The following is a 24849-nucleotide window of genomic DNA, read 5'->3' as shown; positions in this document are numbered from 1 at the left end:
GCGTGAGTGAGTGAGTGCGGCCGCGTGTGTGAAAGGTTACGGCGGGGTGACGATAACATCACACAGCGAGTCTCAGCGCGGTGTGTGCGCGCGCGCGCGCGTGTGCGTGCGTGCGTGCGTGTGTGGTCCATTGCATTTGCACGTAGTGGGCGTGTGCCCGCTCCTCCCTCCCTGCAGACCGGTGCCAGCGTGCGTGCGTGTGCGTGCGCGCGGGTGTGATCGCGTGTTCGCACGAGCGACACGGGAGGAAGGGAAGTGTGGTTTTGTAGGTTTTTGACTCCTTCATGAACAGGATGGTTTGTGCGGGTCCTCGCGGCGGTCACGAGTGGGTAATTTCTCTGTGAGCGTGCGTGATTTTTCACGCGCGTGCCTCCCCCCGCCTCTTCCTCCTCCTCCTCCTCCTCCTGCTCCTCAGCGTGGAGGTGCGGGGCCACTACTGGCTGTGTTGTTGCGGCACTGGATGGATGTAAGTAGCATGTTCGCGGGTGAAGCCTCGGGCGGCGCACACGGAGGGAAATAAGGCGGATTTTTGTGTGTTTTTTTTCTGCTCACCTGCTCATCGGTCACCTTTCCTGTGACGACATGTCAAACTCAAACAAAAGCAAGAAGGACAAAGAGATCCTCGCTGAATACGAGAGCCAGGTGAAAGGTAAGATGGTCATTTTTAACGTGAACGCCTCCTGCACCTCTGCACCCATTGCTCGCAGTCACACCCACCTTTCCTCACCTATGCACGCACGCACACACACACACTCACACTCACACACACACACACACACACACACACACACACCTGTCTGCCAGCATGTGCAGCCCTCGTGCCCGTGCTGGATTCAGCCTGTGCAGGGTGTGTATGGGAGCTGACACCTCACCATGAGACGTCAGGATTTCTGGGTTCATCCTGAGTGCTGCATGGCGCCTGAGGGGGGAGGAGGATGGCGTGTGTGTGTTGGGGGGGGGGGGGGTCTGTTCTGCAGAGCACCTTGATCTCTTTGCTGTGTGTGTGTGTGTGTGTGTGTGTGTGTGTGTGTGTGTGTTTGTGAGCAGGTGGGTTTTACGCTCAGACCTGAGGCGAGTGTGTCCTCGTCTGGGGGTCTTTCTATTGGTATTCCTCTGAGGCTGTGACTGCAGCAGTGTGTGTGTGTGTGCGCGTGTGTGTGTGTGTGTGTGTGTGTGTGGTCTCCATAGATCACCTGATGGCATGATGCTGAACTGCGAACACGTTTAAGGTGATGATGATGACAAACTCACTCCTGAAATAGTGGTTGCCATGACCGTGGGACAACCCCCTCCCCTCCCCTCCTCCTCCTCCTCCTCCTCCTCCTCTTCCTCCTCCTTCTGGCGCCATGGTTACCATCATCCCCGCTACGCCGGGGCGGTGACGGACGCATCGAATGACCTTTCAGTAAAACTACAACAGGCTGCCTCATTTTGTGAAGCGGAGGGCTGATGGGATGCTCGTGAAGCCGCCTTGCTGTGCACCTCTTCACCTGCAGGACACCTGCTGAGGAGGCACGGTTCAAAATGTCCGACCTTTATTCGTTTGGCCTATTTGGACACCTGCAAATACCGTTAGAGACAGCCAGGGCGCCACCTTTCTCGTCCCACCTCTCTGGCGAGATCTATTCATCCTTTTCCTCCCTCTGCCACGCAGCTCTTCCCTCTCCACATGGCTCTTCACACTTCCACATTCACTTGTCACCTACGCCCACGCCATCACCATCAGCGGCGCCATCACTTTCAGCGTCTGAACGAACCGCTTCCTCCACCTGAATCCACGGCGCCTCCTCTGAGTCTGAGGAGGAGGAGGAGATGTGTGTTTACTCCACGGCAGATTACCTTTTTGTGTTGAGTTCAAATCGTCAAAATTCAGGCGGCTTCATTCAGAAATAATTTACTCTCCCTCCTCCTCCTCCTCCCTGTCCTCCCTTCCTTCCTCCTCCTTCCTCTTCCTCTCTCCTCGTGTGACATACCTTCCTCTCAGCCTGCACACAATGAATCGACGGAGTTTGAGTGATTAGTTTTAATGGAGAGTAGTGGAGAGCATTACAGCCCCCGTGTGAGGAGTGTGTGCCTTGTTTACACACACTCATCCCTGTTTGTGTGTGTGTGTGTGTGTGTGTGTGTGTGTGTGGCCCTTGCTCTGGCGTCCTGCCAAAACACACTCGGGGATGCCCTGCATTGAAATGACCGCTCAGATAAAGCCCCCGCTCCCCCGCCGACGGGCCCTCGCTGCGCCTCCTGCCGCGAGCCCGGCATATAGATCTGCGTTGTAACTATGTGCTTTCCAAGTCTGCCTCCCTGCTCCGGCTCCTGATTGGCCGATGCAGGAGGTGGTGTGTAATGTATACACAGGAGGTGGCGGCCGCTCTCTCACGAGGGGGTGGGGTCTGCTCGCCGAGGTGAGGTGAGCCTCGCGGAAAGGTAGCGGAGAGATTATGCACAGTGCTGACGGCACACATTTGTGTTGGATGGTGGTTCGATCCAGCGAGCGCGCTCCTGGTATTCGGAGCGCCACCTCGCCTCTGTGTGACACCTCCTCTCTCTGAATGAGATGACGGTCGCCTTAATGAGAAAATGCAAATGGGAAAAGGGAGAAGAAAGGAGCTCTGCAGGGGAGAGAGGAGAGCCAGACGCGAGGCAGAGATGAAGCGTTTCCTGCTGCATGCGGCCGCTGCGGCTCCTGTTTCTGCCTGCGTGTGCACGCAGGTGATCGGTGACCTCACATCTGCATACCTGCAAACAGGAAGGACGGGAGGATGGAGAGGAGCAGATGAAGATAGTGAGGCGACTCTGGAGGGCCCAATCAAAGGCCTCCATCAGTGCGTTTCCCTCTGCCCCCTCTTCCTGTGACATCACACACATGTACAGTATATGCACACGGACAGAAGTGAAGCTAGTCGACGTTTGAATGGATGAGATGTGCGTAATGAATCATCTCGGAGGATTGTGAATGAATTAGTCACGGCTGGAAGTGAAGACTCCCTCGACCAGGATGGAGGGAAGTCAGCCATCTGAGAGCAGACGATGCAGCTAGCCGTTATTTTCATGATCAGCTGATTTGACAGCTGCTTCCTCGACTCGATCCGTAGAAAATGTCAGAGAACGGTGGAAAAGTTCCGCAGGCTGAGGTGATGGTTTCTGATTGCTTCTGTATTCCTGCCCAAAACCCCAAAAATGTTCAGTTTACCATCATAAAGACGAAGGAAAGCGACAAATCTTCACATTTGAGAAGCTGCAACCAGAGAACGATAAATGATTCAATAATAAAATATTGAAATAAGAGTTTTGTCTCCAGCTGATTTGCCTGTTTTTCCGTCGTCTCGTCTGAATTAACCGTCGTGTCGTTGCCGCATCGTGATGCTCTGAGGCGTTTTTTGAATCACCACGTGTGATGAGCAGCAACAAAAACAGACAGACAAATGTGAAGCCTCATCCTGGCTCAAAGCACGCTGACATTGTTCCCTTCGGCGCTCGGGGGCGTCGATCAGTGTCGGCTCAAGGCTCGTCGGATCAGTTCCTGAACCTGCCTGAAGTTTAAGCCTCCTTCGTGTTTCCTGTTCACACTGTGACAGACAGCTGAAGCCCTGAAAGGTTTGGACGGAGGTGGAACTCTGCAGGATGACCCATGAGTCCACCTGAAAGATGCAGAGCTGTGATTGGACAATCTGCTTCTTTGATAAAAACGAGCTTTGTGCTCATAAAAACTTGTGAGGGAAGTGAACTCTGGAGCCTAACGCAGACCTTACGGTTCAGGTCACGTTTGGGTGAATTCAGCGATGTTTTTTACTCAAATTCAATGATTCTCACTTTAAATTCACACATGAATTTGTGTCTTTTTTGCTCCGTTTTCTCCTCAGTCTGTCAAACTGGGTGTCGTTGAATCACCTGGTGCTCATGGTCAGGTCTTCTTTTACTCTTCCTGCGTTCTGCAGGGAAAAACCTGCTTTAAAATCTTGAATCGACCACAAGTTGAACGATTTATCCAACATGATTTATTCGATGATTTCAGTGATGAGCGCTGACGGACAGATCAGTGGTTTTCATGCGATCGGTGTCTGGATGTATGAAGACAGAGCAGTTCAAATCATCTCCCTGCTGGAGCTCAGACCCTCTGAAGAGGAAAGTCTAGACCCCGTCGTCTCCAGGTGCTCATCATGTCGAGCTTTCTGGCACCGTGTTGGTTTTTTTTCTGCTTTAAATGTTTCGTTGTTTTTATTGCAGCACATTAAATGCTTTTTGGGACGTGATCCAGCTTCCTAAGCAGCCTCAGACCTGAGCTGTGTGCACATAATCTCACTAATGTGGAGTAACAGAGGTGATTGAAATGAATCTCGCTGCTCGGGGCTTCGTGGTGACGGTGTAACTGATCCAAATTGAAGTTGAAGGTGTTTAGAGCTGAAAATCGAAATGGTTTCACGTGATTAAAACCGGCACAATGGACTGTGTTTGTTTGAAAATGTTGGAAAGTGTGGCTTTACGAGCGTCCTCCTCCTCTCTACCGCTCTCATGCTTTCACCTTTGATGACCATCCCGCCGGCTGAAGCAACAAAACCAGCTCTCAGATAGAATCAGTCCGCAGATTTCAGCAGACAAGCGCTCCGTGCTCGCCGTATTGTCTGCACGCTCTTCTCCATGTCGGAGTGTTTCCTCATTGTGCTGTGCTGACTGGAGCTCCTCTGATCAAAGAGGCTGAGTCTTGTCGTTGGGGGTGTTACGAGGACACGCGAGGAGGTTTCTAAGAAGAAGCATTTCAGACATCAAACGGTAAAAGTGCGGCGGATGTCCTCCTTTCACATTCAATCGACTGTGATCCAAGCCGAGGACTTCCATTGATAGAATCTCGGCTCCTCCGTGGATCCGCTTCAATCCGCCTCCTTCTCTGCTTCAGCAAACCTAATGTATGTCCTCCTCGTTTGACAGACGGACACAAACTCCTCTGCAACACTTGTTGTCCTCATCTGACAATAAACAGACAGTTCATCTGATTGTTCTCTTGATTATTTCATTCATTGTTTGGTTTATAAATTGGCAGAAAACGGTGAAAAATGCAAATAACAATACCCTAAAATGAAAGATGACTTTACGTCCGACTTACCGTCCAGAACACAGATACTCAGACACAAATAAAGCTTTCACACGTTCGAGAAACAGCTCCTGCATACACACAGTGACATGCTAACATGCTGACGTTGAGCCGGTGCCATGTTGACCACGATCACCATCATACTTTAACATTTTAGCATGCTAACATTAGCTCATTAGCTCCTGGTGGGTCCATCTGACAGCTCAGTCTCTGGAGTAGCTCGGCCTCTGATGGACGCTTATGCAAACAGTCTCACATCATTTTGGAGGAGATACACATTGTTAATTAGCGAGCTCTAATTAGTTTAGTACGCTAGCTGTTCCCCCCATTTCAAGTGATTATGCTAAGCTAAGCTAACTGCCTGCTGTACTACCGAACCTGAGTGGCATCGATCTTCTTGACTGACTCTCAACAAAAAATCCAAATGTTCCTTTAACCATAACGGAGCATGAAGCATCAGCTGTGTTGCTGTTTTTACGTGCAGCCCAACGGAGACTTAACACCAATTTAGAGGAGTGATTAAACCGCCGCCTGCTGGGACGCTTCAGACCACATTTGACATGTCCCGTTTGGCCAACCGGCCAATCAGAAACCAGTATTTTGCCCGCTCGGGGTAAGATGTGTTGGAGCCATCGGGGACACGGAGCAGCAAAGCAGACATTCATTTATATGAAAGTGTTGCAGCTTAACAGGCGCTCAGTGCATGAGCGCGCCGTGAAATGGCAGCCATTTTAAATTGGTAAGCTAACGGCAATCCAGGATCAATACCACACCAACACGGACAGAAAGAGACGCTTCATGGACCTGTGGGGACAGAGGCCACGGCAGTGTGTCTGCACAGACCTCTGAAGCATGTCCGGCAAAGTGTGTGTGTGTGTGTGTGTGTGTGTGTGTGTGTGTGTGTGTGTGTGTGTGTGTCGATGCGGCAGATTCGAGCTCTCGTCTTCACCTTCCTCATCACATGGTTCACACACAGTGTGTGGTTGCCAAGACAACAGGTAGTGGAGTGGATAGGGTCCCCCAGGGATTGGTTTGTGTCTGTCTGCGTGTGTGTGTGTGTTTGTGTGCGTGTGTGTGTGTGTGTGAGAGAGAGAGAGGCGGGGTTATCATTGTGTATTCTGTACCCGCTCTCTTCCTCCTGCTGCAGATAGATCGAGCTCTGAAACAGCACGACTGCTGAAGCGTGCAGCCAACTGTAGGACCGACTGATGGTGTGTGTGCGTGTGTGTGTTTGTGTGTGTGTGTGTGCGTGCGTGCGTGTGTGTGTGCATGTAGAAAGTGTTTGTGTGTGCAGGTTTTTCACTGCGGTCAGAGGATGTCGTCCAAGGTGACTCCTCTGAGAAAAATGGACAGTCTTCATCAGTAATTATAAGAGATTAAAGAGTGAAGGGAGGAGGAAGAGGAGGGAGGAAGGAGAAGATGGCGGTGATCAATTATCAGCTGATTTAGTTGATTAGTCAACCCACAGAAAATTAAACAATTTAAATTAAGCAGCTCGTCAATCTGTCATCAGTTATCAAGCAAACACACTGACCGCTGACTGTTTCCAGCCGCTCAGATACGATGAGACACGATGTCTTTGGTTTCTGTGAGACACGATAAGCAGTTTGAAGACGTCCAGATGGACATTTTTCACTGCTCGTCTCATACGTTCATGGACCTTTAGCCATGCTGGACACGTGGCTCCACGGTAAGCCATGTTGGTCCAGCCTGAAATCACCAGATGTTCATGGTCCCCAGAGGATGAAACCGTCTTCGGTGATCCTCCCGCTCGTCCTCTAGCGCCACCGTGAGGCTGACATTTATGGTTTTTGAGTCGAGTGTCTGATGGATTGTCATGGAATTTGCTTCAGGCATTCATATTAATCACTTTGGTGACTGTTCACCGCCATCATCAGGCCAATGAACGACACTCCCACCAGCCTTAATGGACTTTGTGTGTTTCCGTGCTAATTAGCAAATGTTAGCATGCTAAACTATGATAGTGAGCATGGTAAACAAGCATGTTAGCATTGGCTCTGCAAGCGTGTTAGCATGCTGGTGTTAGCATTCAGCTCATAGCACCGCAGTGCGTTCTGAAGCGCAGACGAGTGCGAGGCGGTGGCTCTCGGGGCTCAGACTGTGTGGGCGCTGCCGTGCACACCTGCTATTTTGGTCCGTGTTTGTGCAGCAGCACAGAGTGCAAACAGGATGGATGAGGTGGAATATGGATCAGAGGGTTTGGTGATTGATAAACACGCTCGACACGATGTGAACGCACAGCATCACAAACCTGCAGCTGGAGGCAGACGGTGGCTTTTTATTCAGTTATCAATCTTAGAAAATGTGACACAGCAGCGTTTAAAGCAGCAGTGAGTAAGATTTAGGAGGATCTATTGGCAAAAATGGAATAAGATTCAGTTTGTTTTCGTAAAAACAGACGGAGCAGAGTCCACCATGGTGCTACAGTAGCCTAGAATGGACAAACCAAAGAGCCTTTCTCACTTTTCATGCCTTCACCTGTAAACTTTGAAAGGGAGGGGTGAGGCGAGGGGTTCTCAGCTGGTTGCAGTCCGCAGCCTCACCACTGGGTGTCACTAAATCCCTCACAGTGGACCTTTAAACCACAATGCAGGATTCAAGAATAAAACATGAAACTTTTGCTAAAAGGAAAGTTGGAAAGGAGACGAGGACACACGGGGCTGACTGTGTCGTGCTGCCTTCAGGCTCTGCAGGGATTTAATGAAGCGAAGGAGAAACTGTTCGTACAGTAAAGCAGCGCTGAACAGCCGATAAGGTTAAAGATAAATACGGACTGATTTACCGCTGGTCCTGACTGTGCTGCGTCATGTGACTGAACCTTCCACCTGTGCGCCGTGTGAACAGAGCCCAGAGTGTTGTTTTTCAGCGCAGGATGAATGAACTGAGCAAAGCAAAGACAGATGATCTGCCATCTTTGTGGAGGTAAAACCAGAGATTAATGGATGCCACAATTCTGCCTCCAGACGTCTTCCAGTTATTTTGCTGCCACGAATAAACAAATTACCAAAGTGTCTAATTTACAATGGCATCCATCTGTGTGTGTGTGTGTGTGTGTGTGTGTGTGTGTGTGTGTGTGTGTGTGTGTAGATGTCAGGGCCCAGTTGGTGGAGCAGCAGCGATGTCTGGAGCAGCAGACAGAGATGCGAGTCCAGCTGCTTCAGGACCTGCAGGACTTCTTCAGGAAGAAGGCCGAGATCGAGACGGAATATTCCAGAAACCTGGAGAAGCTGGCGGAGAGGTTCATGGCCAAAACACGCAGCACGAAAGACCATCAGCAATACAAGTAGGACTGTGTGTGTGTGTGTGTGTGTGTGTGTGTGTGTGTGAGCAGTGAATCATGAATCAATGAAAAGTCATTTTCTACCATGAAATCAAAGCCTGGATGAGTGTTTTGGGTAAACGGTGCAAAGTTTGAGGTGACAAACAGCAGAAAACACACCGATGTGCCGCGCTGTTGTTATCTAGCTAACGACTGAGTCTTAGCTCTGTGCCGCTAAAAGTTGAAGATCGATTAAAGAGTGAATATCACGATATTATTGGTTTAAATTGATTGTTTCGAGCTTACAATTTTGATATAAGAAAGCTTCAATGAGCGTAAATCACCAATGTTTGATGGCTAACTGTTAGCGGACAAGTAAGTAATTAACAAATGAGTGATGATGTATTGATGCAGATGAGGTCAATCAACAGTGTGTGAAGTGATTAAAAGGAGCTCCACCTTCAGCAGCTGCAGCATGAACACATGAATGCATCAGAGATTATCTGGTTCTGTATTGATCTGAAATCAGCCTGATGAGTACTTTTAGTTTCAATACATTCAGTAAGTTTTGATGCAAATACTTGGATACTTTTGAATGCAGGATGTATTTTTTCACTGTAGTACTGCTACTTTTACTGCAGTAGATTTGAGTATCTCTTCCACCACTGCAGTACATCCCAGAAGAGTTGTGGAACGCTCCAAAAACACCTGTTTGGATCATTCCTCGGGTAAACAGGCTGACTGGTCACAGGTGATTTAAAGAGTCTCTCGTCTCTCCTCAGGAAGGATCAGAACCTGCTCTCTCCAGTCAACTGCTGGTACCTGCTCTTAAACCAGGTGGGTTGAACGTGTTTGCGTTTGTGCTCGAGATTCTTTCATTGTGGGAAACGTGAACTCATCGTATTCCTCCGCCTGCCTCTGTCTCTCTCTCTCTCTTCTCCAGGTGAGGAGGGAGAGCAAGGACCACGCCACGCTCAGCGACCTGTACCTGAACAACGTCATCTCCCGCCTCACGCACATCAGCGAGGACTCTGCCCGCCTGCTGAAGAGGGTGAGCTGACATCCTTCACTTCCTGTGTGCTCTTTCTGACTCCACACATTCTTCTTCTTCAATGCTGACTCAGGTGACATTTATCAGACTTCACAGAGTTTTCCCGCCTAAACTCGATGTGTGGCGCTGCACACGGTGGGACCTCCGTATGTTTCACGTGTTTTATCGCCGATGAAGCTTCCTCCTGTAAATCCTGACGAGCGCTCCGGCGGCGCCTCCCTCTCTCCTCTGCGTCTGCCTTTAAATCTGCCGCAGTCGGCAGTAATAGACTGTGACGTGAAGCCTGAACGCCGGCTGCACGAGAATGAGAGACGAGAGAAATCAGATGAATCCTGCAGGTTTCTGCACGTGTGTCCAAAAAAGAACTTCATCAATTATGGAATCGCAAAGCCGCTGCAGGAACTCATGTCAGATCACATCAGAGGGTGTTTCAGTGGCGCTCAAGTTCTTCTTCAGGAAGTAGTAATACTGCATGATAAAAGTACTTCACTACAAGTGAGAGTCTGAAAGTACTGCTCTCAGCCAGATGTACCGAAAGTGTCAGTCATGTCTTCTTCGGTGGTGTTTTATTGTGTAACTGAGTTCTAAACATCTCAAATCTTTAAATTCCCATTCAGAATATTTTTAAATCAACTTCGTTAAACTTTATCGAAACGGCTACAAAACAAAACAGCAGTGAAAAAAATCAAAACATTGATTTCTCTTAGATCAGATTGCACAGATGTTATAGATTACAGACAGATTGATGAATCCGTTCAGTGGATTTCTCTTCTTTGTGCAGAGCGGCTGCTGTCAGTGTTACATATCATTAGTGTTAATGTGTTAGTGGTACTTTAACGTTGTTGGAGTTTATTTGAACTCCTGTTTTGTTTGTAATCTTAATAATTTCAACTCTTAATGTAGTAGAAGTAGAAGTAGAAGGTAGCTGGAAGTACTCTGAAGTACCGCCGTCTTGTCCTTGAGCAGCGCTGAGTTTTCCTCTCCTCAGACCTCGAGGCTCCTTCATTTTTTACGCCTTCTTTAAGTACAGGAGCTGATTCTAATGAAAAGTAAAGTCGGCGCTCCCCGGAGGTCTTCAGGCCGCCTCGGAGTTTAGCAAATTAAACACACGTGCACGCGCACGCACGCGCTGCGCCGCCTCCGCCTTTAGTTCGCCGTCTTCATTATTAATCTCTCTGCCGGCTCGTCTTTTATTCATGCTAACTAAAGTGCAGCGCTGCCAGCAGCTATAAGCAGGAAGACCTCCATCACATCAGAGTCCAGAGCTCTGAGGAGGGACACCGGAGGGAGACGGACGGCCAGTGGCCATGACAACGCTGACAGCCCCGTGGCCATGGCGACAGGCTCAGCTGATCCTTTCTCAGCGGGTGCCATGGGAACCAGATTCATCCATCCTGGGATCCCACAGTCATTTAGCATAATGTAATATTAATGTGGCGCCGCGCTGCCACACAGCTCCTTCAGACTGGAGGGGCTGTTTAATGCATGAGGCAGAAGTCCAGTGTGTGTGTGTGTGTGTGTGTGTGTGTGTGTGTGTGTGTGTGTGTGTGTGTGTGTGTGAGCAGAGCTCGGCTCATTTGTTTGTGTGGTCGTTTATTCATCCGCTCACGTTCCCATGGATCCTTCATGTAAAGAAGCTGTTATCAAAGTTTTTTAGAGATGTCGCTCAAAAGTCGAGTGAAGTCCCTCAGAAACGACCTGAAGTGCCTCATTGATATAAACGTCTGAAGTCTTTGAACGCACCGCTGCTTCCTTGACCTCCTGCTGATGGTGTTTTTTCTTCTTCTCCTCTTTCAGAGTAAGGAGATCATGTTTCAGCTTCAGGAGGACCTCATGAAGCTTCTGAACGAGCTTTACACCGTAAGTCCTTCATCGAGGAGGCGACGGTTTTGTCTTTGTCTTTTTGTCTCGTCCACAGGTCTTTAAAAAGTCTTTAAAGGACAGTTTGATCCAGCTGAGGTTTTATTTCATTACCTCTCATCGGTCGACACATTCAGCTGCGTTTATCGACTTAAAAAAATTTATGTGCAAGAGAACAGAAAATGCTGAATGAGAGCTGAGTTACAACAGGAAGTGACATCATGGTGTCTCTCTGTAGCCAATCAAACACATGGAGCGAATGCTTACTCTGCACTGACCCTGATGTCCCGTGTCCTCTGGACCTCGGGCTTTATTCTGAGCTCTGATGCTTCCCTGCATCGTTTCTGATTTCTTTATATTTGTTTTCTAAAAGTCTTGAAACCTGTGAAATCAGCAGACAGAACATCAGCTGAAAGGTCATTAAAGCCAATTAGAAAGTGGGCAGAGGAGGCGTCGCAGAGGCGCCTTTGACAGGAAGCTCAGAAAGCATCCTCGCTGCCTCACATTTTCACTCTGTGCTGCCATGAATTCAGCTTTTTGTCTCTTTATTTTCAGGTCTGCGAAAAGCCCAACGGCAGAAAGTCTGCTGATTTCTGTCAGACGTCAGTTTGTCTGTCAGAGCGCTCGCCTTAAAAGCCTCCTGTCCAAACTCTGGAAATCACATCAGAGTGGGCCCGACGGCCTTGAGCAGTGAGATCGGTCGGTGGCCAACGTGTGATGTTGTGTTATTATGGGCTGCTGTTACCTAGGTGATGAAGACGTACCACATGTACCACGTGGAGACGATCAGCGCGGAGACCAAGCTGCGGGAGGCGGAGCGCCAGGAGGGACGCGTGAAGGGCGTGTCGGGGACGGGCGGAGGGGGGGAGCCCGTGTTCGGCCTGCGGATAGAAGAGCGCCACCAGAGACGCAACGCCGCCCGCAAGATGGAGAAGATGAGAGAGAAGGTGCATGAAAATAGCTCCAGCATCACGCGTGACTGAATGGAAATGACACCGATGGATAATTAAACGTGTTTTTAGCCGAAGACGACTCCTCGGCTCTTCCTCACTTTAATGTTATTCATGAGACGGTTTAGAGTGGAAGCGTGGACTCCGGCAGCGACAGTCTAACCAATATTAAATCTTTTCATGTGTTTCTTTCTCCATCAGAGGAAGGCGAAGTACTCAGAGAACAAGCTGAAGACTCTTAAAGCCAGGAATGAGTATCTGTTGACTCTGGAGGCCACCAACGCCTCCGTGTTCAAATACTACATCCACGACCTGCCCGACATCATCGACGTGAGTATACGTCTGTCCATCCCCGCGGTCACACCTGGATTTGTTTTTGTAGTAAACAGTGACAAACATGGATCCCCGGGCCTGTAGTGACAACCATTAAGATTAAAATGCATGTTTGTACGACAGACTGCAGCCGGAGGGTGAAACACAGAAACCCTGCGAGCGAGACGGCGGCCATGTTTTCTAGAGTCTAAACGGCTTATGGTCCCGTATTTTGTGCACCAATTTGACGCCAAGCTTTTGAATTTGATTCGTGCCTCTGACTGACTTCCTCTCTATTGCACGAGCAGGAGAGGCTCATGGGTATTGTAGTATCTTGAGCCCTTAAACAGACTGTTGAAGTGATTAAACCTCTTAAACCGAAATGATTCTCATGTTCTTTGTTCAGAAAAGATTTAAAGAAAATTTGAAAATGGGAAAAGACACTTGATGTCAAACTTTTCCTTCCTTTTTCTTCCCTCGCCGTGAATCTGCCTCCTCTCGGTCTCAGTGCTGTGACCTAGGGTACCACTCCAGTCTGAGCCGGGCTCTGAGGACCTACCTATCAGCCGAACTGAGCCTTGAAGCCTCCAGGAGGGCGGGTCTGGAGGTGCTGGAGGGGGCCGTGGAGGGCCTGGACCCCGCCCGCGACAGGCAGCGTCTGCTGGGCCTCTACCCCACTGCCTTCTGCCCCCCGCAGCGCTTCGGCTTCCAGGCCCACATGGGCGACACAGTCAGTATATCGAGCAGCCGTGTTTGATGAAAGTTCTCTCTGGAGAGTCATTTCCTCAATGTCCCGTTCTCGTTCCACTTCCACTTCCTGTCAGGTGACCCAGATTGGCTCCCAGCCACAGGTCCAGGGTGAGCTCAGCCTCCGCCTCACGCAGCTCCAGACTCGCCTGGTGTCTCTGAAGATAGAGAACGAAGAGGTCAGACACACAAATACCCACAAAATCCAAAGTGACGGTCAAAATCTCCATATGTGCTGCAGACGTTATCCCCGACATCGAGACCGTGCTCACAGCCCATTCGCTGGACCGCTCACATTACCAGCGACTGTCCAGTCAGTTAGCATGAGACTCCATATGCAAAGAGTTTAGATGGTGTCGTTTTTGACCCCCCCCCCAAAAAAAAGGCATGTTAACATGCTAATATTAGCATTTAGCTCGTGTTTTATTTGAGCTTACTCTTTCTGCCCTGTTGTAACATTTAGAGTTATGCAACTAAACTTTTGTTGAATTATTATGCAGCCTTTAGCGTGTTAATGTGCTATTAGGGCCCAAAAATAATATCACAGTATTTCAGGGTATTTCTGCAGCAGTGATATTTGTGATGAAATAAGACTTGACAAATATCCGATGATGCTATGCTAAGCTAATTTTGCTGTTGAACTCTTCTTGTACCCGTTAGCTTCTGCTTGAGGTGGTGAAATGAGCTTGTTGCGTTGAACACTGTTGCTGTCGCACCTGCAGTGAGTTGCTCCAGCTACGCAAACGCAGCCTAGTTTGAACGTAAACTTATCACATCATAACACTTTGTCCTGTCGTACACGTGTTTTTGCTGTCGTTTGGTGATTGACGTTAGCATGAGCAAAGTCCCCACATTCATTTGGATTCATCCCCTGAAGACTGATGTTCCTGGCAGTTTGTCCAGTGGTTGTTGAGAAATTTCACTGCGGCCAAGAAGCTCACAGATGACAAATGAAAATGTTTTTCTGACAGCTCTGAACTTTGCGCAAACTTATGGTAATTTATACGGCTGTAATGGGCCGATGATGGAGCAGATGTAGCCTCTAAAAATAAACTTGTGCCGCCCGAAAGCGACGTGGTGCTGCAGTCCTGGCGTCCTCGCTGTTGCTGTGGAGCAGACTGAGTGTTGTGTGCACAGAGGGCAGCTGTTAACTCGCCCTGAAGGGCATAAAAATGCTGAAGGAGTGTGGATTAATGAGCTGCGTCTGCACGTCTCAGCAGCTGACAAACACACACGCACACACGAGCACACCCTGATTATTATGTGCAAATACAAACGCTTTTACAGCCATTATCTTTGCTGTAAATACAAACACACTTTGCATACGTTGAGTACACAGACTGAGCGGTTGGGCGCTTCTTTGGAAAATGAGACCTGAAATCACTCGTTCTTAGCTTGTGGTCCGTGAAGTCTTGTGCAGGGATGACATTTATCAAGACGTTCAGTCAGGAGCTGGAGGACGAGTCTGGAGGTCAGTGCGGTTTTAAGGTGGAAACAGGATTCAAATGCAGCTCTGAGACGTATTTATCAGGTGTCTCCGAGCAGGAAATCGGTCCTGAAGTTCACGTTTCTCAGACTGATCTTCACAGTCTGTGCTGGAGTCGTTTGGGACTGACCTTGTGCAGCATCCACATGCACTTTGTGCAGAGATCAATGTGAACCGCGATGGTTTGGGTCCCTCACAGCAGCCGCGTCTGATTCATTTAAAATGATCAGTGGGTGGATTTCAGGTTGTCTCTGAGCAGCATCTCACTGTCCCCCTCCAGGTGAAGAAGACCTGGGGTGCGACTCTGACCACCCTGCAGGACATGACGGTGCTGGACGACTACGACGTCTCCCAGAGCTTCACCCACAGCCCGTCCTCCGAGTCGGTCAAGTCCAGTGTGTCGGACGGCTACTTGAACAAACCGAGTCTGGCCAAGAGACGAGCCAATCAGCAGGAGACGGAGCTCTTCTACTTCAATGTGAGCGAACGGCGCGACGCAACGTTCAGAAACGTCACGTACCAGCAGGTTCTGGTTAAAAGATTCAAACCTGTTTCACCCCTGACCACACCCACGAGCATTGGTGGGTGTGGTCTGCTGCACCTGTAACCACACCCACCAGTGATGTCACAGGGTCCTGGAGTACACCTCCAGCCAGGTGAGCAGGTAAACCAGTGGAGGTCAGCAGGAACAAGATTGACAGGTGGCTGGTGGCTTTAGCTGGGTGGAGCAAAAACACAAAAACACAAAAACACAGCCCAGAGCCAAACCAACAGGTGGCGCTGTAACCCCAAAGCCATGTCGGCCAATGAGAAGCCTTTACCAGAAGGTTACCTGCAACTAGAGGTCCGACCAGGTGTCGACAAACCTGACGATGTTAGCGTCGAGGTCTTTGCTTGCTGACTTTGAAATCAGTTTGTTGCTGGTGCGCCGCCTCAGGTGCGCCGCCTCAGGTGCGCCACCTCAGGTGCGCCACCTCAGGTGCGCCCTCTGTTGGAGAAACACTGAACTGAACTTCTATGTTTTCGTTGCTTATTTTTTGACCCTCAGAAGTTCCGTGAGTACCTGGAGGGCAGTAACCTCATTTCCAAACTCCAGGCCAAACATGACATCCTGAAGAAAGCCTTAGCGGAGGGTAAGAGCACATGAACCGCCTCCCTCTGTCTTCTGTCTTCTATTTTAGAGGACAGCCGTGATCATTACTCGCTGTCTTTTTCCTTACAGGATATAAAGCTGAACTGCTGACTACCAGGTATAATCTCGTGTCTCAGTGCACATTTTCTCTTCATGTTAATAATAAATGTTACTTCCCTTCGCTTCAGTTTGAGCTCTGTGAAACTGAGACTCTCTTCTTACTTTCTCCTCCTTCTGCTCATTACAGTCGTGGGCGGAAGAACTCCCACAGCAAGCACCAGGTAGAGTTTCACTTCTTTCAGGCTGTTTCTTACTTTAATCGTTCAGAGTTCCTGAAATTCAGATGAGAGGAAGCAGGAGGTGATAGAAATCAATCTGAGCCGCCTTCAGTTATCAGCCTGCCCTCAGAGCGGCGAGTTTAACATGCAACCGTGAGCGACTTCGCCCGCAGTGTTCCCCGAGTCTCGCTTGTCAGGCTGCATGTAGGCTACTTCCTGACCCTCTTAATTATGCACATATCCATTTTGGGAGCATTATATGAAAATTAGATGTCATAATTAAAGGTCAGTGGTCTGGCTGAGGAAGATATGGAAAATGCAGGAAATAGCCTTCAGTTTATTTCCTTTTTTGACTTGTTGAGCTGAGAAAAGCCTCCAATAAATGTACTGTTTGAGTAATGTTTGATAAAAACAACAGTGGCCGGCTGTTTCAGGAAGTTATTGAGCCTTTTCTGAAAATGAGACTAAAATGGTGAGCAGTTTTTTAGGGATGGACGAACACGTTGTTGGTTCTTGATTGTTGGAACCAGGAGTCATGAGATCTGACTCTGACTGTGCACTTGATGACTGTGTTTACAGGATTCAACCAAAGCCATACCTTTGCTTGTGGAGAGCTGCATCCGCTTCATCAACCTGCACGGTGAGTTGCAGCTTCAGGCTCGCTGGGCTCAGCTGGTGAGGAACGCGTGTCGAATAAACCCAGCAGGTCTGCAGGTCTAACCCCTCTGCTCCAACAGGTCTCCAGCATCAAGGTATATTCCGGGTGTCAGGGTCACAGGTGGAGGTCAACGACATCAAGAACTCCTTCGAGAGAGGTGAGGTCATCACCGATGGTCACGTGATGGACGGCTGCAGGGACGTGTTTGACCCCTCTGTCCGTCTTGCAGGTAATGACCCGCTGATTGACGAGGAGAGCAACCACGACATCAACTCTGTGGCTGGAGTGTTGAAGCTCTACTTCAGGGGTTTGGAGAACCCGCTGTTTCCAAAGGAGAGGTTCAATGACCTCATTTCCTGCGTCCGTGAGTACCGCCGTGCGTTTGCTGCAGCTGTGCACGCATGAACGTCTGCTTTACAGGCTGCTGCTGGAGTTTCTCTGGTTTCTCTCTGCTGCTGTGTCGACTTTCCTCTGGAAATGTCACCATTTTAAGTCCTGATCAGGGCTTTAAGGCTGTGAGTGCGAGACGTGAGGCGACGTCACTGCACGATGCTACGCGATCTCTGACGTCCATCACAAGAAAAGTCCATAAAAAAGACGCTTCAGAACTTGCCTGAGAATTTTCACATTTTTAAGTTTTTTCCAGGATCAAAGTAATCCAGTAAGAGCTGAGTGTGCATCCATGAGGACGCTACAAACATCAGCTGCTAACGGCTAATTCGGCAAACGTTTAATGACACCAGTGTACCTGGAATAGATCAGTTTTATGGCCAACACATTAATGGAAACAATGTCCAGCAGAGAGTCACCTTTACATTTTTGTCACAATTCTTTAAAAAATGAATTCAAGGGATTCTTTTCAAAAACGCATGAAAAAACAGCACATAACATAAATAATACCACAGTCTCAGATATTGATTTTAGTGTCAGCCTAAAAACACAGCACTGGTTTGACTATAAGGTGCAACAAAGGCCTCGCCGGCCGCGCTCATGTTAGCTGGAGAATAGTTCTTCAAACCAAAGTTCAAGTTGTCGGAGTGAGAAATGTGGAAAAGTTGTTGAAGCTCACCTCATCTGTTGCCGTCGAGCTCTCGTGCTGTGTCCTTCTCCCTGAAGTGGAGATGCAGACTGAATCTCAGCCCACACACTCGCCTCCCCTCTCGCTCTCTTTGTCTTTGTTTCTCTCTCGTGTCTCTTTGTCTTTCTGAAACTCGTCTCCTCCACGGCAGAAACACTGCTTCTCTGTCTGCGCTCTTTCCGGATGTGTTACGCCTCGTCGTGTCTGACGGCGGCGGCTCTGATGTTTATTTCTCGCTGCAGGAATCGAGAACATGTACGAGAGGGCGCAGTGCATCCGTAAGATCCTGCTGGGAGTCCCGAGGGCGACGCTGGTGGTGATGCGTTACCTGTTCGCCTTCCTCAACCAGTGAGTGTCCACTCACACGAAACCAGGCCCTCACCGCTAATGACAGTCCCAATGTTCCCTCATCCCACCTGATTTCAAAGCTGAGGATAAACCTCTCTTATGGTGAAGAGGTTAGGAGTGTGCACTTAAAGCATGTAGAGATGATAAAACAGAGCTCGTTTCATCTCTGCAGCCTCTCAAATAAATATAGACTGAGAGCAGCGGGATGGAGAGGTGTGATGTGCAGGTGTGATCCACGGCTGCACGTATCGCTGCCTGTATTATCGAGTGCTCTCAGCGTCACTTTTATTAAAGCGGGAGCTTCGCTGTGGAGGAGAGAGAAAATTTTCTGTTTCCGTCAGGATTTGACTTCCAGGTCCGCTGGAAGCTGGTGGCAGCTCCCAAGAAACAGTGATGGAGCCCGAATGTGGAAAAGCTCAGTGAAGGCGTTTTAACGTCAGCCTGTGGAACAAGAAGCTCCTTCAGGACCAGAATGTCGTGAAATGTCTCAGCACTCTCGCACTGCTTCCCTTTCCCACAGCCTTTCCCAGTACAGCGACGAGAACATGATGGATGCTGGGAACCTGGCCATCGTGTTCGGCCCCACCCTCCTGCCCACGCCGGACACCTTGGACCAGGTGGCCTGTCAGGCGCACGTCAACGAGGTCATCAAGACGGTCATCCTGAACCACGACAACATCTTCCCCGACACCAAGGAGCTGCCCGGGCCGGTTTATGAGAAGTGTATGACCGGAGACCAGTACTGGTGAGACTCAGCATGTAAAACCGTTCATTTGCTCGTTAGTCGCTAATCGAATTCATTTCATTATAATATCCTGATGTCGTTATGTTCCTCTGTGCGCCCTGATTCCCACTTTCCACTGAGGTTAACCTTCTGAACCCTGATATTCCCTCATTCAGTGTGACTTCTCATTACATCTGATGTCCATCACACGTAAAAGTCCACAAATCTGCTTTGAAAAAGACGCTGCAGAACTTGCCTGAGAAGTTTCACTTTTTTAAGTTTTTCTTCAGGATCAAAATGATCCAGCGACAGCTGTCTGTGCATCCTGAGCGCACTGCAAACATGAGCTGCTGACAGCCGATTCGGCAAACTTTTAATGGTGGTAAACATGTAAACAAGTCGCATAACTCACTGAATCCGTACACTTCCTGTTCACATCCCCCCAAAGCATCGTGGGAGCTGTGGGGTGGGGCCCACAGTGTTTGAAAAGCCCTTCTGTAGAGCCTCTCAGGTGTTACATCAGTGTGTGGAAACGCTCTGTCCGTCAGTCTGACTGGGCGTCCGGCGTTCAGCCTTCACGTCGTCAGACTCTGATGTGCAGCTTGTCTCCGTCTGTGTGTGTGTCCTCCTCCCTTTGTTCCCGTGTTGAAAGGACAGTGTGTGTGTGTGTGTGTGTGTGTGTGTGTGTGTGTGTGTGTGTTTGTGTGTGCCTGACGCCTCTCGCCTTCCTCCCGCAGCGAGAGTCCGTTCAGCGAGCCGGGAGCGCTGGAGGAGACCGAGCCTGACGGCGGCACCGAGACCCAGACCAGCGACGAGGGTACGCACGACCCCTGACCTTCACACAGTCGCCCACACTCCCATCCCTGTTTCCTGGTGGAGAGAGGTTGCTACGGCAACAGCAGCCATGGAGACATCTCACCCTCCACCCTCCCTTCTCCACACCCCACCCGCCCCTCCCTCCTCCCCGCTCTCTCCATCTGAATTGATAGAGACTTAAGCCCTTAACGTTTTGTAATGCTCTCGTCTGATTGGCCGAGCCGGGGGGAACAAAGCCGCAGAGACGGCCGACTGACGGGTTCAGGTTCACCCCCGCCTCCACGTCCGGCTCTGATCTTCATCTCCACCCCCTCCTCCTCTGTTCTCTCCATGTCCCCGGCAGAGGGCGAGGCCGTGGAGGCGGTGGCGAGGTTCGACTACGTGGGCCGGTCGGGCCGCGAGCTGTCCTTCAAGAAGGGAGCGTCCCTGCAGCTCTTCCAGCGCGCGTCACATGACTGGTGGGAGGGGCGGCACAACGGCAACCACGGCCTGGTGCCTCATCAGTACATCGTGGTGAAGGACAGGCGAGTGCACGGCGCCGGGTCTGCACGCACGCACGCACGCACGCACGCACACACGCACGCACACACACACTCTGCTTTAATGTGCTTTTAAAGTGGGTTTCAGGATTTTCTGCCTTTTTCTTGCCGTCATCAAACCCTTTGAAATCGATTATTTGAAGCGTTTCGTGTCTCTGCAGAGCTGATTGATCGTATTCTGCCACAGAGCAAATTCATTTTTACACACACACACACACACACACACACACACACACACACACACACACACACACACACTGTGTGGATGTATTGATTTTATCATCTTATTCCAGACTCGTGTTTGAACTACTGAGTGTTTTATCTGAAGGTTCTGACGAGGAAAAGTGACAGTGAGCCAAAAACAAGCTGAAACATCGTTAATTTGAACGTTCAGATAATAAAAATAAATAAAATACGTTTTAATCGAAGTGTTTTAGTGGATTCAGATCATGTTTATTTATTTAGACCTGATCCCACAAACACTAAAACACCAGACGTGGATTAATCCGCAGCTGAAATTAGTCCCCAACAAATGCAGTTTCCTCCTGTTTTAAAATAAAAGTCTACATTTTGGACGACTTCTTAAAGATTCACTGTGAATGAGTCCTCGATCGTCAGCGTTGGGGCGACGGCGCTCAGCAGATTGAAGGCGTTGACATAAGTGGCCTCGTTGACTCATCGACAGGCCGCGGTGACGGATTTGGGGGATTTGTTTCTCTCTGGACTTCAGACCGTGTTGATTAACAGGCTGATTGGACTCACTGACCACATGCTATTGATCAGTTAATTGATGATTGGTGCGCTGTGTTAGTTTGTCCTGATGGAGTGTGTGTGTGTGTGTGTGTGTGTGTGTGTGGTGTGCGTTCAGGGCCGACGCCATGTCGGATACGCTCAGTCAGAAGGCGGACAGCGACGGAGGGAGCAGCAGCACCGACGACAAGAGGTCCAGGAGCGAGCTGAGCTCCCCCACCGACATCAGACCCCCGGAGACCTACAACAGGTCTGTGCAGACGGCGTCCTCCTCAGCAGAGGACGAAGCTGCTTCCCACCTTCTTCTCTCACCTCTAAAAATACCTGTGCTCTTCATCCTGCTGTCTTCACGCTCTGTCATGTGACTCCACACGTGCAGACAGCGTTTATTCAGTCTGTCCTAACAGAGCGCGTCTCACCACATGTCCACAGAGGACACGAGACCAGCAGGGCGGAAGACGTACTGACATCCGTTACTTTAGTAAAAGTACTAATACAACAATGTAATCATACTCCACTACAAGTAAAAGTCCTGCTCTTTGTTATGAGATGTTTGAGTTCAGAGGTGAAATGTAGTAAAAAGTTTAATCGCACTTCCTGTCGACAGCCACAGGAGGAAGCGGACCGACGGGTTGTTCCGCCGCCCCCTCGGCCGCTCCAACGACAGCCACTGCCACGGGAACGGGGGGGTGATGGAGCGGAGCTCTCCACCTGTAACGGGTCACTTCAGTCCCCGGGAGCTGCTGCTGGGACGGGGGCAGGGCCTGACCCCGCCCCTTGACAGCCCGGAGCGCCGCCGCCGCTCCACCGCAGTGACCATGACGGTGAGCCGACATGACTCGTTGCGGAGGCCGGAGGACACGCCCATTCGTCGCTCAAGCAGCGGGCAGCACGGCTTCAGCGAATCACATCGCTCCAGAGCGCTGGACCCCGACACACTGGCACAGGTACGCGCGCACACACACACACACACACACACACACTCTCAGCGCTCTCGTAGCGTCGTTTTCAGAGAAGAAGCTGTAAAAAGCCTCTGAACGCCACCTGCTGAGCAGCAGACAGACGCAGTCAGAGACCAGCTGCTGAACACAGAGCAGAGGAGGAGGAGGAGGAGGAGGAGGAGGAGGAGACCAAACACAGAGCTCAGAGAGAGAATGCTGGACTGAGGTTCTTCAGGTGACACAAACAGAGTCCACAGGAACGGTCGCGTCTCTCTGTGACTGATGTGGAAATAAACTAGTGTTTGCTAACGAGTTTCGTTGCTGCAGGTTTAAAGCTGAGAGGCTGCGCTGAAATGAAACTGTCCTCCTTTGCTCTCCTCATGGAGTCCTCCTCTGTAATCCTCCTGCAGGACATCGAGGAGACGGTGACCGTGGCTCTGGGGGAGTTGAGGCAGCTGGAGCGGCAGGGCTGCCGGCCGGCTCCCGACGTGGTGCTGGACACTCTGGAGCAGGTGAAGAACGGCCCCATCACCACCTGCTCCTCCGAGTCTCCCAGCCCCCACAGCACCCCCAGCACACCGGGAACCCCCGGCACCCCCGGGACTCCCGGGACCCCCGGAACCCCAGGCACGCCCGGCACCCCGAGCCCCCTCAGTCCTCTGAGCCCCATCAGCCCGCTCCCCGGACCTCCGCCCGGACCTCCCCGACCGGCCAATCCCTCCCCCGACACCCTGGGCTCCTTCAAGCCCGTGGCAGCCGCCCGCATAGGGGCACCGCTGCGGCCCCCCGCCCTGAGACCCAAACCTATGGTCCCACCCAAGAGCAGCACCCCGCCTCTGCCCCCACCGCTCGACAAATCCTGCACCATGTGAGCCAAACCAGGCCGATAAGAGGCCAAATCAGGCCGACCCGGGCCAAAAATGGGCCAGAAGAGGAGATCAGGGTACTGCTTAATGTTTATAATCAACACGAGGGTAGAAACGGTAGGAAAGAGAAAAGGATTTAATGTAGTAATAAACTATCATATATGACATGACCTATGATATGATATGCCATGATATTTATGTGTTGTCAGGTTGGTGTGTACTCTCTTGGTGTGTAGGAGTTTCCTTTCTCCATGTATCGAAGCATTTATCAAAGGTTAGCTAAAAAAGTGCGAGGAGACACGGGAGCGAGCGCAGGCAGAGCTTCCTGTCCCGACGTGGGGGGTGTAGTCCAGCTCCAGTGACGTGTAGTTTCCGTGACGTGAATGTTGGCTGTACTGTCATGAAGATAGGCCTGCGCGAGCCGAAGAGCTGCCGCCCAAGAGGCCGCTGTTTGAACACTATCCCGATCGGCTGCTGCATCTGTGAGGACGGACCGGACGTGTTGAAGGGACGAGGACGCGGCAGTGAAGGCGACGAAGGTCCAACGACGTCTGCGTGACTTATAATTTATTTTTTTAGTTTCCACTCGGTTCAGCTGCTAAGCTCACTTGCACCTCAAACCACGAAACGCCTCTTGAGGTCGTCGGTGACACCAAACTCACGTTATTTAACCAACGTCCAGCTATTTAATGAATGTTTGCAGTATCTAACGACTGTTCAGCCATCTATTGAATGTTCAGCGAGCGTCCGAGGCCGCTCGCTAAACTTTTTAACAGCCTTCTTGTGTTTTCGGAGGGGGGACCCACGCCCAGCCCGGAGCTTCAAACAGGGTGCGATGGTTGAGTGGTGGAGGGAGCTTGGACAGAACTTTTTCTGGGACGGGGGTGGGTGTATGCTTTTGTTCTTGTTTGTGTGTGTGTGTGTGTGTGTGTGTGTGTGTGAGGGGAGTGCGTGTCCTGCTTGCCTGCCCTTGTTCTGCTCCCTTGTAAGTGCAGAAGCACTAGAATAGTGATAGATGATAGATAATTCATGCCTGCCCTGAGTGCCAGAACACGCAAGTGCAAGTTGGGGGAAACGAGTGCAAAAAGCATGCCACTTTCTGTGTGTGTGTGTGTGTGTGTGTGTGTGTGTGTGTGTGTGTGTGTGTGTGTGTGTGTGCGCGCGCCAGAATAATGGTTTACCTGCTTGTGAAGTCACTGAAGTCACTAGTTAACCTTAAATTCACAATAAGCTAACAGGGTGGGGCTCTGTGTGAAAACGCCCAAAAAAAAAACCAACACTTGAACAGCACACTGAATGTGGCCTCAAACCGGGCTGGTAACTGATGTGTGTGTGGCGACTGACATGAGACACGACGTGCTGAGACGGGCTGTGGATGCACATCTGTGTGTGTGTGTGTGTGTGTGTGTGTGTGTATGTGAAAGTGCCTTTTTTTTAATCCTTGTCTTTTTTGGGGAGTTGTGAATCCACTCACGCATGTCCTGAACGAAGAGCAGCAGCACTCTGAATGAAATAATAATAAAGTGTTTAGTAGATTACTGAATTATGAATTCTAGCATTAACCCATTGTGACATTGCACTTTGATGTATAGGATCGTGTACTTGGCATGTAGCATCATAACATGTTGGTGCATTTTAACTCAACGGGAGGTTCCTTTGAATGTGTTTCATAATTAAGGAAATGGTTTTTGTCTGTTAGTGTTGCTGTATTTGAAAACTGAGCTTCCTAAAGATGAGCTCATATAGCCAAATGGATTGTATCACGTGTTGTATTTATATTATAAATAAATCGGAACAAATTAGCACTCAAGTCATTAACTGATTGAACCTTTCTTTACATGAAATGTGGCTAAATGTTTTGGTTGAACACTCAATAAACCTACGCTGTTTCTGTCTGTTTAAAGCTCCGAGTCTAAAAAAATCGTTTGGTTCTTCGTGCTCTGAACG

General features: G+C 50.0%; 1 protein-coding gene across 1 annotated transcript; it reads left to right on the top strand.

Moving 5' to 3' along the window:
• Window positions 1-212: 212 nt before the first annotated feature.
• Window positions 213-24795, top strand: LOC143315129 (SLIT-ROBO Rho GTPase-activating protein 1-like). Its single transcript, XM_076722611.1, has 23 exons — window positions 213-649; window positions 8195-8390; window positions 9149-9203; window positions 9310-9417; window positions 11215-11277; window positions 12027-12224; window positions 12429-12557; window positions 13048-13269; window positions 13364-13465; window positions 15053-15250; window positions 15821-15905; window positions 15995-16022; window positions 16152-16185; window positions 16762-16822; window positions 16920-16997; window positions 17070-17204; window positions 18161-18266; window positions 18787-19011; window positions 19728-19807; window positions 20150-20330; window positions 21214-21345; window positions 21703-22042; window positions 22447-24795. The coding sequence occupies exons 1-23, from the start codon at window positions 583-585 to the stop codon at window positions 22906-22908; spliced, it is 3285 nt and encodes a 1094-aa protein (XP_076578726.1). The 5' UTR covers window positions 213-582; the 3' UTR covers window positions 22909-24795.
• The last annotated feature ends 54 nt before the right edge of the window (window positions 24796-24849 follow it).

This window comes from Chaetodon auriga, chromosome 22, assembly GCF_051107435.1.
Source record: "Chaetodon auriga isolate fChaAug3 chromosome 22, fChaAug3.hap1, whole genome shotgun sequence".
In the NCBI taxonomy this organism is placed as follows: domain Eukaryota; kingdom Metazoa; phylum Chordata; class Actinopteri; order Chaetodontiformes; family Chaetodontidae; genus Chaetodon; species Chaetodon auriga.
Note: the sequence above shows the minus strand (reverse complement) of the source record. Positions and strands in the feature narration are given on the sequence as shown.

What these genes read in the sequence shown, in the direction of transcription:
- LOC143315129 (XM_076722611.1), top strand. Translation starts at nt 583, where the DNA reads ATGTCAAACTCAAACAAAAGCAAGAAGGACAAAGAGATCCTCGCTGAA. An exon ending in ATGACCGGAGACCAGTACTG is followed by an intron (nt 19,012 to 19,727) that starts GTGAGACTCAGC and finishes TTCCTCCCGCAG; the next exon opens with CGAGAGTCCGTTCAGCGAGC. An exon ending in ACCCCGACACACTGGCACAG is followed by an intron (nt 22,043 to 22,446) that starts GTACGCGCGCAC and finishes ATCCTCCTGCAG; the next exon opens with GACATCGAGGAGACGGTGAC.